Genomic DNA, 13,627 nt, shown 5'->3' with positions numbered 1-13,627 from the left:
ATACACACACTAAAAAATATATTAAAATTCATGGTTTTTAATTCCCTACCAAACAAGTATAATATTTATATAAAAATATATTAAAAAATTAAAAAAATAAAAGGTAGTGAAAGATGATCATTTCCCGACTTTTGATGAGTGGGTTGAAAAATAACGTGAAACAAAAAAAAATGAATGGTGAAGTCCGTCCGGTCTAAACCATAAGGCTTTCTCTTTGTTTCGCAAAAAAAAATTATGTCTCTTTTAGATTTTAATTTTAATAACTATCAAAATATTGTTAATAGGAGAAAATAAAACACAAAGTAGTACGGTACAAAATAAAAGAATTGGTATAAACAAAAAAAAGTTTGAAAAGCGTGAGAGCTTATAAAGAAATGTTAATATATATTTTTTAATTATATATATATTTTAAATTATATAAATTGGGTGTAAGTATGTTATAATTTTTTTTAATGTAATTAACCTTAAATATCTGCGAAGGAGAAATTATTATGTACACAAGGGGCAAAATCGTCAAACAAGAAAAAAGGAAAATAGGGTAAGTTTGGATTTCGATCTCCATCTCGCCACTTTATCTCACAAATAACGCACACATATTCCTCAACTCCACGGCGTCGATCCGAGGAGTTTGAGAAAACCCTAATCAAAAGCTTCTACTCTCTCCCTCAATCTCTTCGACACAACCAGGTATTGTTACATCTATTTACACTTTTTCATTGTTTCTTCTTTGTTATTCGATTCATTGCCTTTCCCCTCTCATTCTTTTGCTTGTTTGTGTAAGTAAATCGATGTTCGTGTTTCGGTTTCTATTTTCACTTCTGGAACGATGAAGTTATATATTTTCTTTTCTTTTGAGTTCACAAATTATGCGTTCTGTTTTTAGTCTTCTTTTGGTAGAGATTAAGATGTTATCTTAGGGGACTGTAAAGTGAATCACTTCAAGTTGGGTTCGAGTTAGATCAGTATCGCTGCATCAACGCCATGAACATTGATTTTTTTATCCCGAGTATTGCATCTCATTTTTTCGAACACGGAGGAAACAATTGTGGCTGTTTGTGTACTTACTGTGATTGCTTGGAAAAATAAAGGGAGTTTATGTGTCTCAGTTTTGTTTTGTGTATGATGCATAGATGCTTGTGAGGTGGTTTTCTGAACTACAGAAGTCATGTTCCCTTATTTAAGCTATTGGTAACTTTTCAAGTCATGTTGGTGCTTTTTTATGCCCAGGACTATAAGAACACATTCTCATATCTTTGAGTTACAAATTGTTTACTACTTTAACACCCTATGACTCCACAGAAGTGCTTCATCTTCACCTAAATGCTTACTACATACCCTTCAATAATTCAAAAATACAAAATGATTCATGTACCAAAATCAATACTATCAATAATCTGTAATGATAACAATTATGGTTAATCTTTCCAGTCATGGCGGGCATAGCACCAGAAGGTTCCCAATTTGATGCGAGACAATTTGACTCCAAGATGAGCGAGTTGTAAGATTCATTTTAATCTTAACAGTTACTTATTATTCAAATTGACTCATTTTATTCAATTTAAAGTTAAAAGCTTCCAATGTAATACCTCTTAGGCTTTCAGCTGATGGACAAGACTTCTTTACATCATATGATGAAGTCTATGACAGTTTCGATGCCATGGGTCTCCAAGAAAATCTCCTCAGAGGCATATACGCATATGGTACAACAATCTAGCTCCACAACCATATATTCTTAAATTTATATCACCATTGTGTAAATTACCAATTTGCCCTTTGAAAAATTCAGGTTTTGAAAAACCATCGGCTATCCAACAAAGGGGAATCGTCCCCTTCACCAAGGGCTTGGATGTAATTCAACAAGCCCAATCAGGAACTGGAAAAACAGCCACTTTCTGCTCTGGAATCCTCCAACAACTTGACTACAATGTAGTGGAATGCCAAGCTTTGGTTTTAGCCCCAACACGTGAACTTGCACAACAAATTGAAAAAGTGATGCGGGCCCTCGGTGATTACTTAGGTGTGAAGGTCCACGCGTGTGTGGGTGGGACCAGTGTCCGTGAAGACCAACGCATCCTTTCAGCCGGGGTCCACGTGGTTGTTGGGACACCTGGACGCGTGTTTGACATGCTACGCAGGCAATCCCTTCGTGCTGATTACATCAAAATGTTTGTTCTTGATGAAGCTGATGAAATGCTTTCAAGAGGTTTTAAAGATCAGGTAGCAATCCAATATAATATGGTTAACATCATACTTTTACAAATTTCTTTACTACTACTAATAATAATTTTTTTTTTTTTTTTTAAATATTTGTTCAGATATACGATATTTTCCAGCTGTTGCCCTCGAAGGTTCAGGTGGGGGTGTTCTCGGCCACCATGCCGCCAGAGGCTCTGGAGATCACGAGAAAATTCATGAACAAACCGGTGAGGATTCTGGTCAAACGTGACGAGTTGACTTTGGAAGGAATCAAACAGTTTTATGTGAATGTTGAGAAAGAAGATTGGAAGCTGGAGACTTTGTGTGATCTGTATGAGACGTTAGCGATCACTCAGAGTGTGATTTTTGTGAACACGAGGAGGAAGGTTGACTGGTTGACCGATAAGATGAGGAGCCGTGATCACACGGTGTCAGCCACACACGGTGACATGGACCAGAACACGAGGGATATAATCATGCGGGAGTTTCGTTCGGGGTCTTCTCGTGTTTTGATTACTACTGATTTGTTGGCACGTGGGATTGATGTGCAACAGGTGTCTTTGGTTATTAATTATGATCTGCCAACACAGCCTGAGAATTATCTTCATAGGATTGGTCGAAGTGGGAGGTTTGGGAGAAAAGGTGTCGCCATTAATTTTGTGACTTTGGAGGATGAGAAGATGCTTGCGGATATTCAGAAGTTTTATAATGTTGTCGTGGAGGAGCTGCCGTCAAATGTTGCTGATTTGATTTGAGGATTTTGGTTGGTTTTTGTGTCTCGGGATTTGGATTTTGTTGGCGTTTTTTTTTTTTTAAGTTATTCAAAGATTTTGGCTTTGGAACTACAATATGTTTGTATTCTCAAGTTTTAGTTTCCCGGAACTGTATGGATTAGTTTATTTGTTTAAATTCTAACTTTTGGTATGCTTGCAATTTTGATCCAACTTTTTCTCTTTTTAATGAACTATTTTTGTAGTTATTTGTTGAATATGATTGTTAAGTGTATGAATCAATTTAGAGGATTTAAAACTATTATTTAATTGTAGCTAAGTTTCTCAGTAGGCTTGTTTGAAACGAAATCTAGAAATCTGACTGAAACCAACTTAATTTGTTGTTGATGATTTTAATGCAGTTAGGATTATGTTTAGACAAGTCGATTATTTTTAGTTATATTTAAGCCAGGTGGTGCAGCGTCTCTAATGGGGTCCCAAACTTTGTGTATTACGAGGGCGCTGTTTTCACTCTTAAAATCCCCAACTTCTATGTTTATATAAAGTATTAAAACGTTGTAGAAGATATAATATGATAATTACTTCTCTCTACAATATTGTCTGGAAAAAACCAAGGGGTTAGCAAAATTGAAAAAAACTTATAAAACCGAAACCGAAGGGTTTGGGTTTAAAATTTTAAAAACCGATTTTTTTTGGTTTTGGTTGGGTTTGCCCTGTCAAAAAAACTGACCCAACCTAACGGTTTTCAAACCGATTTGAACCCAACTCGTTTCAACCCAACTTTTGGTTGTAATGAACTATTTTTATGTTACTTTGATTTTCATGTTTTGGTTATGAGTTTCAAAACTTGGTAGTTTTAATATTTCTTTGAACTTGGTGATTGACTTTGGTGTTTTTGGTTGTGACTTGAAAATAATTAAATTATTTTTTTAGTTTATTTATATCTTTTCAAAAATGGGTTTAAACCCAAAACCCATGAACCCATGGGTTGAACCCATAAACCGACCCCAGAAATTGAGAAACCGAACCTAGAAACTGAGAAACCGAACCCATCGGGTTCTAAAACCCAAAAATCGAAATACATGGGTTGGGTTCGATTTTCCCCAAAACCGACCAAACCTGACCCGTGCTCACCCCTAAGAAAAATACATCGATTGCAAGACAATTATGTTTTTTGAAACTTGGTTAGTCATGTATTCCAAATCAAATGGATTATCCTAAATCAGATTTTATGATACCCCATGCAAAATGATCCAATCATAGATTTTGAAAAATATTTATCATGTGCAATCGTTAAAATCATCTAAATAAACCTGATATTCGAAATCCAATTTCTAACCTTTGTAACCTCTTTCTTTTATCATGACTAATATTTATCTTGATTTTTTGATAATTTTAAAATAACATTTGTTGCGCCACTTGGAGAGACTAAAGCTTAAATACATGGTTCACTGCAAACTACTTAAATTACCATTTGTGGTGGTAATTATTTTATGCTTAGCTCTTGGGGAGTATTTACTAATAACTACAAATATACACAACCATATTAGGTTGGTATACTCACACTATTATCCACAACTACACATAATTTTTTTTTTTTGTTAAAATGACGAATAAAAAATATAATAAAAATGTTAGATTATTTTTTAAAATTATTTTTTCATTCATTAAATTAAAAAAATGCATGGATTAAAATTTACAAATAACCGAAATAAGAAAAAAAAACTAACACAAAAATTCCGAACATAGAAAAAAAATCCCCTATTCTTATATCTCACTCAAACAGATATTTCACCGTAAGAGATATCTCCAAATCTTTGTCTGCGTAGTCGTCATATTTCATTTTCAAAACCTCAAAATCGGCATTCCATTGTAATGATGATGTTTGCGTGTTTACAATTTTTTGTTACATGACCATCGCATAACCACCGTTTCTTGTAGTTGGACATACAGATTAATTTTTCTCCAAAATGATCAATAATGCTACAACCTGGATTTTGTTAACTCAAATCGGAAGTCGCTTTCTTTACTTTATTTCTTTCTATTGGTCGATGTAAAGGTTGTTCATCTTCAACATCCATCGCCTCATCATTGATGTCAATGTTTGTGACATCCTCATTTTCATGGCCAGAAAAGACTGATTTGTTTATGTTTTATTTTGAAAATCAAAGTATCTTTTAAAGAAATATGTTGCGGAATTTGTTTCCAGAAAAACATGATAAATATATTATCAAAACATTTTCGAAAAAATATATTTTATTCATTTTTTAAGACATTGGGATGACATCGTCAATACATAAACATAAACATAAATAAACCTTACGTTCATTTACACTACATCTCCTTAGTCTCTTAGTGTAATGTAGCTTCGTATCGACACCTATGATACAAATAAACTGTGTGGGTCAGGTTGGGAAACCTGATGAGTACATAGGGTTTTCAACCCAAAATAATATAGTTATTATGTTTAAACATCAAACAGTTAACCCAATTACTCATCCTCATTATCTTCTTTACTCTTAAGGATCTACCCTAAGAACCAGCTATTCTTCATTCATTCATGCCTAACGATTGTCCTAAGGAATAGGCACGAAGTCCATCGTTGACAATGACACACCTGTCAATGTTATCTATTAAGCCCAACTGTCAATATTACCATTTAATCATAACAGCTAGAATTGTGACATTCTCTATGAGGCACACCTGTCGACATTATCCCTTAAGCGCAACTGGTAGGGTTGTGATGTTCTCTATTAGGCACAGCTGCCAATACAATCGTTAGAGCGCAACTCCTAAGATGTTTAAAGTACATCGTAGATCAAAAACATCTACAGGTTGTGGCACAGCTGCCAATGCTCATCTACAAGGTACTAAGTCTATTGATGCCAATGTTCACCTATAGGGAACTATGTCCATACTGCCAATGTTCCTCTATATTAGCTTTCATCCCTCATCATTTATCTACCAATATTTACCCAACATATTTTGTAGATATAAAATACATATACAATTTAAATCATTTAAAACATGTATAATAGTGTTCATCCAACATAGATAACAAGTATACAGATAATATGCACACATAACATGTAATTTATATAAAAAATACTTCATATCTATGTGTAAGATGAAAGTAATTATGCACTCACTTCTTAAAGTGATGATTCCAAACTCGGGCAACGCTTTGCTTTTAACGATTCTATTTTACTTCAACGAAACCTAATATTATTACCACTAGATTTTAGTCTAATATTTATTGCGACTAATTATTGGTCTAGATTTGTGATTAACTCAGAGTCTACTTCATGATCTATCAAGTAAGGATCAGCCAGACAGGACAGTTGGGAGGCAAGACCATTTCAGCATATAGCTTTTCTAAAATCCAACAACCAAACCTAACGTGACCATTAGAGACACCTCTCCCGTAAGTAGTTCAATCAGTATAACGACTTTGAATCATTGATAAATCTTGTTTATAGGTTCATAATAAGGATAATGAACTTAAACATAAGTTATACTTAAAGTAGGGTAAGCACAACTCACTTACTGGGGGTTTGGCTAGGAGCCGGGCTCTGCAGGGGCAGAACTTACGAGCCGAAAGCTCTTCTTCTCGGAGCCTTTCGACGCTTCAGGACTCGCCTCTAACACCTAGGAGGTGCTAGGGAAGGGGGAAGAGGGTTTGGGGTAATGGGAGAGAAAGAGTATGAAAGGTGTGAGTTTTGGGGGTGATTTACGCCTCTATTTATAGGCTTTCTGGGTCGATTCACGTCGTGAAAAAGGGTGCTCACGCCGTGAGCTTGCGTAGGCTCCAAGGCGAAGTTTGGCACTGACACGTGGCACCGGACGCAGGTAAAACAACCAATCTTTAAAAACTCATAAATTTCGCATACGAACTCCGTTTTTGATGTTCTTTATATCCACGTGTAGGTAAAGACAAGACCTACAATTTTCCTTTTGACTTCATTGGCTAATTCTCGACCGATTTTAAATTTAGCAGTATGAGAAGATCATATTGTTAAATGACTTCGTAAAATTCATAACTTCTACATACGGACTCTGTTTTCGTCTGTCTTTTTATCGTTGAGCTCCTATTAATGAGATCTTCAATTTTCATTTAGGCTGTGTTGGCCAAAATGGATCGATCTAAAATTTGAATTCCAGGTTGTGCACTGCTAGTCTGCTATGCCAAATCTTAGAAAAATCATAACTTCCTCGTACGAAGTTAGATTTGGGCGTTATTTTTATGCACGCTCTCGGTTTAACGTATACTACAATTTTTATTTAGATCTCTAAGACTAAAAAGTAGTTTATCAAAAATTCACTTTTTACGTTACGGGGTGCCGTGCCGGTTTAACCGTAAAATTTCGACGAGTCAAAACTTCTTCGTTGTAACTCGGATTTTGGCGTTCTTTATATCTACGAAACCTTTGTGACATATTCTAGAACTTAGTTAAGATTATTTATTCTAAATAACCTTCTATCGAAAAGTCATTTTTAACACTTATTGTCTTTAAATCGACTAGCCCGAATCTGCGGGCGTTATAATGGTTATCCGACCGTCTGTTGTGAACGTGTACTTTCACTGGCAATTCTTGAATGCTTCGAACCGGAAGAAGTCGCTTCTTGCATGTATTTCCATTTTTAAGCATCATTAAACTTTAGCCAATGTTGGATATAGGGAAAAACTTTGTGGGTTGCTATTCTTTTTCATATATTTCTTTTGAACGGCGGAAATTTATTAAAGAAACCAAACTAGCAAGGAGCTAGGAATTACAAAGACATAAGAGACAGTTTGGGTTTAGACAACCAATAAACCTAAGAATTCTATGTTTTTTCATATTGTTTCATATCCACCCTAAACACATCAAATTGTTTGACCCGCTTTTGTGTAAGTTGGTGAGATTGTTGAAAATTCCGCTGAATTCGGTACACTTCAACCTCAAATTGCGTCACTTCGAAGTAATTTGCTTGGGATTTCGACTTTCATTCCCTACTAAATCATAGAAAACGATTCAAAATTTTTCTCAAAAATAACTAGACGCTTGAGCATCTCCAATTAACAATTCTCGGGAAGCCGAAACTCATGCTTGTGCTAAATTCACCTTTTCCTCCTTCGTCCACGCCACCCTTTCGTGTTTAGTGGTCTAGCAATTTTTTTTCTTCATTTCTCCATTCTTGGTCGGGTTTGTTCTGGTTGTGTTTCGGTTACGAAATACTGATAACCTGCTTGCGAAAAACGTGGTTGTGAAGGTTGTTGTGGTTGTGTTTGGAAAGGTTGTTGATATAAGAAAGCGGATTGAACGTTTGTGGATGAGGTTGTTGATAGGGTGAGAAAGTTTGTGTTAAAAAAAATTGAATTTGCGGATAAGGGAACCACCTTGGAACAAGTTCATAAAACCACCTTATGGTGATTCCATATTCGAGTATTGACGTGGAGTTGTATCTATAGTCCAAAAGGATTATCGAGATTGCGGTTTCAAATAATTAGTGGGATATTTTGATTTTGATTCATGGTATTTAGATTTTGACAAGATAAACGCGTGTATGTGAATAGAGAAAGAGAAGAACGGTGTGAAAATTAAGGTTATATGGGGTCGTATTTATAGATGAAAATGTATTAATTTAAAATAATAATAATAATAATAATAATAATAATAATCGAATTTTAGTTGTTCAAAGGCTAGTCAACGGGTCAAACGAAGCCTCCGTCTCCCATTGGTTGTTGTAGTTTGAGCTCTACACGACAAATCACAACGACGACAACCGATTATAACCTACCGGAGTGGTCTTCATGGTTCGTGGTCGTTGCCATGTACACCACAGAATGGTCCGTGATGAATATTCCACCAGGCCTTAGCAAGGAACCATAACTGCTGACAAACAATAACATATTACAATTTAGATCCGAGAAACAAGGTTCATGTTTATGGGTTATGCACCCTTCGTTTAGTTTTTCTGGGATCAGCCATGGGCAACACATTCTTCTTAAAGCTTTTGAATTTTCCTACAATCTCATAAGAAGATCCATTCTTACTTTATCTTAATTTCTTGCAACATAAATAACAACCATGATTTGTATTGGGGAAAAGAACACGAACAATCGAATGGGGGTTTGAAATGGGTAAATAGCTTGACATACTCAAATTTCTATTAAAAGTACAATCGTAATCGTTATGGGGGTTTGAAATGGGTAAATAGTCATAAGTTATGTAATCTAAGTGCAATTTCATGCGGACTTTCATCATATCGGCTAGATTTTTTTCAGTTTTTTTCTTTTTCACCTTTTAGATGAGATTTACGATAGTTTTGATGCAATGTGCCTACTTAAAGCATATTGATTATATACTATATTAATATATATACTAGTATCTCCTCGACAAAAATTCTTGAAACTATTGGACGGACGTTTGTTTCGAAGATACTCAACTAAAATTTGAAGGAGAAGAGGAGAGTTTAATTTTTCTACATATGATACGAAATGAAAAAAAGTACGTCATTATGTAAAAGTAAAACTTTTTACATATGAAATGAAAAAAGTCAAATAGAGGAGTTATATTAAAAAAACTAGAGATTTACAGTTCAGTCAAATTACCATATATATATATATATATATATTTATATATCAGCAACAACTATAACAAATACTTCTTCTATAAGAGAAGAGAAGAGAAGAGAAGACAGGGGCAGGAAAGGCACTCACCAAAAACGATCATGAGTTGGGTCCACCTTTCTTTTATGGAAAGATATGACATATTAAGTTTACAATTTACAACAAACCCAACTCCACTTGTCATATCCAAATATCATTTTACCCTTTCCTCATCATCAAAATGTAAACTCTCCATTCCCTTAAGAGTTGTTTCATACTTCTTCCCGCCTGTCGTTGAGGAACCACCTGGTGGTGACCCCCGCTGCTGTCTTGAACTTGAACGACCACCCATGGCCGTGGGGTCCACATCGTTACCCCGCCTCATTGAACCACTTGCCACTCCCCGCCCACCAAATCCAGAGCTTGACATCTTAACAGTTGCAACAACTCTCATATTAGGTTTTCATTTCATTTAGATAATAAACAAAAAAACAATACCATGTTACTAATTACATCAAAGGGTTCTCATTTGTACTTTTGGTCTCTAGTTGGAAAAAATGTAACTACCAAAACTGAAAAGGCAAATACACCATAGGGACCAAATTTGTAATTTTCTCTTATTTAATTATAGCCAATGTAAAAAACACATGAGGACCAAAAATGGTATTAACTCTAAATAATAAACAATAAATACTCACCATGGCATCTGTGCTGATGGCTGCATCATTAGCAATTGGACTCTTCTCCTTGGGTAAGTTCCCTGAGTTTGTCACTTGTGCAGGATTTCTACGGCGAGAACTTTCCTCACCTACAAAACATTTATTTTAAATTCCGTTTTTGGTCCCTGAGTATAGCTGATTTTTTTAAATTAAATTTTAGCTCCAAAAAATTCTCTTGCAATTTTTGTCCTTGTATGAGGTTCTTGTAACTTTGTTGGTCTATATTTGGCCCTCAAGCATATCTGATTTTAGCTATTTTGATCCAAAAACATTACAAAACCTCAAATAAGGACCAAAACTGAAAAGCTCAGTTATACTCAAGGAGCAAAATTGTAATTTACCAAGTAGGTTACCAAATAATGGTCCCGGAGTTTAGCTGTTCTTTAAAGATTTTGGTCCCAAACAGTTCTCCTGCAGTTTTGGTCCTTAGTTTGAAGTACTCTGAGGACACAGGTCCTTATTTTAAAGTATTTAATCGCTTTTGGTTCATGTTCAATGTTCCAAGTACAGTTTATCCAAACTTTTTTATTTTATATTTTTAACATTATTAAAATCAAGCCCCCTATCATTTCACTTGGAATAGGGACCAAAACATTATAAAAAACAAGTAAAAACCAAAAGTACAACAAAAAATTTTATGGGACAAAAACTGCAAAATCAGCTAAACTCAATAACAAAATACACAAACAAATATACTAAAAAAATGCAGAAATTTACCATTTTGAATAACAGGGGGTGTCCCAGAGCTTGGTCCAGCACCCAAACCCTAACAAAAACAACAATTAGGTTTCAATTTTATAAGCAATTCTAACACCAAGTGAATAAAAGATATAAAAGTAAAAAGCTACTTACAAGACCACGGGTAGGAGGAGCTGCAATTTGTGATTGTTGATACTTCAAAATCGTCCAATCAAAAACATAATCAAACTGAAACCCTATAAAGACATCAAGTAACAAAATCATACTTATCATGCAAGTTCAATGACTTTAGTGGATAGAGGGGTATAAGTGCAAAAATGTACAACACAAACCTTCACGAATAAAAAGGTCACGGAATATTCTTTTGAGATAAGCGTAATCAGGTTTATCTTCAAAACGTAGAGAACGACAGTAATGGAAGTATGATGCAAATTCTGTAGGGTAGCCACGGCATAACGCCTGACAGAAATGGAAAAAACTTTACTACATGTAAAAGGGGGAGGTTTTATTTATTTAAAAAATAAAATAAAACAAAATAAAACCTCGATTGATGTAGAAACTTTCTTTTCGCTGATTTTTTCGTACTTCTGTTTCTTGTTTCCTGCTTTTAGCCCTTGCCATGGAAGGCTATGTAATATAACAAAAAACATTATTTGACCAATGAAGAATAACTTATTTGAGAATGAAAAAAAAAATATATTTATTTACCTTCCTCTTAAGAAATACATGAGAACGTAACCGAGAGATTCTAAATCATCCCTTCTACTTTGTTCTATAAACAAAAATAAACACAAAATCAATATTCATTGAATGATAGTTTATCTTTTTATAAATATATAGCAAAACATACCAATCCCAAGATGTGTATTCATGCTTGCATATCTAGCAGTCCCAGTTAAGTTTTTGTTCTCTCTACAAAAAAAGATAAGTATAAAGCACGCATTAAAACCACTTGCATATATAAAATATAAAATATAAAATATAAAATAACTGAGTGGTTAAGAATTTCACCTGTATGGAATGTGTTGATGAGTTGTGGTGTCTCTGTATTTCTTGACCAGACCAAAGTCAATGATGTAGACCTAGTAATAAAAAGAAAATTCCGAGGTTAACCCTAACAAATACTCCAAAATTGCAAAGAAAAAAAAATGAATGACAAAAATATATTATACCTGATTTGCACGACGTCCCAACCCCATAAGAAAGTTGTCTGGCTTGATATCTCGATGTAGAAATGATTTAGAATGAACAAATTCAATACGGTTGATCTGAAATGAGTATCATGATTAGTTATTCAAATTTTAAAAGGTAAATGATAAGTAGAAGAAATAGTAGCTGAGATACCATTTGATCTGCAAGCATGAGCACTGTTTTCAGGGAAAGCTTCCTACTACAGAAATTGAATAAATCCTCAAGACTGGGTCCTAGCAAATCCATTACAAGAACATTGTAGTCTCCCTCAACACCAAACCATCTCACATTTGGAACACCAGCTGCAATAGTGTAACGAAAAAGTTAAAAAAGGTTAACAAAAAGTAATATATGTAAAACATATTAAAGCATGTCCTTACTTCCTCCTTGTAGAATTCTGTATAACTTGGACTCATACAGCAGCTGAGGATGCTTTGTCTTGACATTTTCCTGAGAATTATTACAAGTAAAGCTTCAAAACTATGGAAAGAGATTTCATTTTTCTTAAAACTAAAAGAAAGTGATGATGTAAATCAGCATCCAATGAGTAATGCATGTATTAAACATTGGATGCCTCATTGCCCTGAAATAGAAAAACTTTATCCTGTTTAATAAGCACTGAATGACATTTGTATGAAATCATCCCCTCATTTGTAAACTTAGACACGCGTTCTACGTTTTAGTATCTAAAAAGACACATTCCTACATTATGACTATAAACTGGCTTGGGATTCCTAATCTGCAATACTTTAGAACTAACATTTCTGGCAAGACAATACTAGAACCACTGAATTCTCACATAACAATTAGATGACATTTCGAAACATATAACATAATCTGAGGATAATTTCAATTACGAACAATTTACACTGTATGAAACACATTCATCACTATTTTAAGCTGAAAAAACTTAAACATCCGAATTCCTAACATAACAATTAGCTCATTCATTTCAATAACCCTAGAAATAACAACATTCTAAATTCTAGTTCCAACAAACAAATTATCAAGTAATAGCCTTCCGTTTACAAAAACCTAAGATTATAACGACGATAACAATACTCACAAGCTTAATTGCAACTTCTTCATTCGTCTGAACGTTAGTACCTGTAAACGAAAACAAGACAAATCAAATTTTCACCTGAAGAATTGAAAATCAACCAAAACAGAGATTAAACCGACTAAATCAATGACGCCAAATATTTTGGGCCTTCAGAACAATTCGTACGAAATTGAGAAAGTGACGATTAACATACCTAAATAGATCTCTCCGAAGGATCCACTGCCAATCTTTCGACCTAGACGAAATTTATTACCGACACGAGGCTCCATCAAGATCTAGGGTTTTGAAGATTGAAAAAAAAAATGAATTAGGAGGTATCGTATTAGGAGTGAATTAGGTTGAAGAAAAGGAAGAAGGTGAGGAGAGAGGGTGGGGAGAGAGTGATGCTTTCTCTCTCAAGTTTCTCTCTCTAAAAGTTATATATATGTTGTCTATATAT

At 34.5% G+C, this 13,627-nt stretch overlaps 2 protein-coding genes across 2 annotated transcripts; one reads left to right on the top strand and one right to left on the bottom strand.

Moving 5' to 3' along the window:
• Positions 1–546: 546 nt before the first annotated feature.
• On the top strand, positions 547–3,156 carry LOC145008717 (eukaryotic initiation factor 4A-15-like). Its single transcript, XM_078967316.1, has 5 exons — positions 547–687; positions 1,429–1,498; positions 1,594–1,700; positions 1,787–2,217; positions 2,316–3,156. Exons 2-5 carry the CDS (start codon positions 1,431–1,433, stop codon positions 2,949–2,951), a joined length of 1,242 nt encoding a protein of 413 aa, XP_078823442.1. The 5' UTR covers positions 547–687; positions 1,429–1,430; the 3' UTR covers positions 2,952–3,156.
• A 6,299-nt stretch (positions 3,157–9,455) lies between these two features.
• LOC145008654 (casein kinase 1-like protein 2) lies at positions 9,456–13,627 on the bottom strand. The gene is made up of 14 exons (XM_078967246.1): positions 13,382–13,627; positions 13,192–13,232; positions 12,506–12,575; positions 12,279–12,427; positions 12,107–12,202; positions 11,946–12,016; positions 11,785–11,846; positions 11,643–11,706; positions 11,477–11,561; positions 11,267–11,393; positions 11,088–11,170; positions 10,953–11,001; positions 10,215–10,324; positions 9,456–9,946 (listed from the first exon to the last, which is right to left on the bottom strand). Exons 1-14 carry the CDS (start codon positions 13,455–13,457, stop codon positions 9,731–9,733), a joined length of 1,299 nt encoding a protein of 432 aa, XP_078823372.1. The 5' UTR covers positions 13,458–13,627; the 3' UTR covers positions 9,456–9,730.

The sequence above is a fragment of the Lactuca saligna genome, chromosome 8, assembly GCF_052625555.1.
Source record: "Lactuca saligna cultivar CGN05327 chromosome 8, ASM5262555v1, whole genome shotgun sequence".
Taxonomy (NCBI): domain Eukaryota; kingdom Viridiplantae; phylum Streptophyta; class Magnoliopsida; order Asterales; family Asteraceae; genus Lactuca; species Lactuca saligna.
This window is presented reverse-complemented; position numbering and strand designations above follow the sequence as displayed.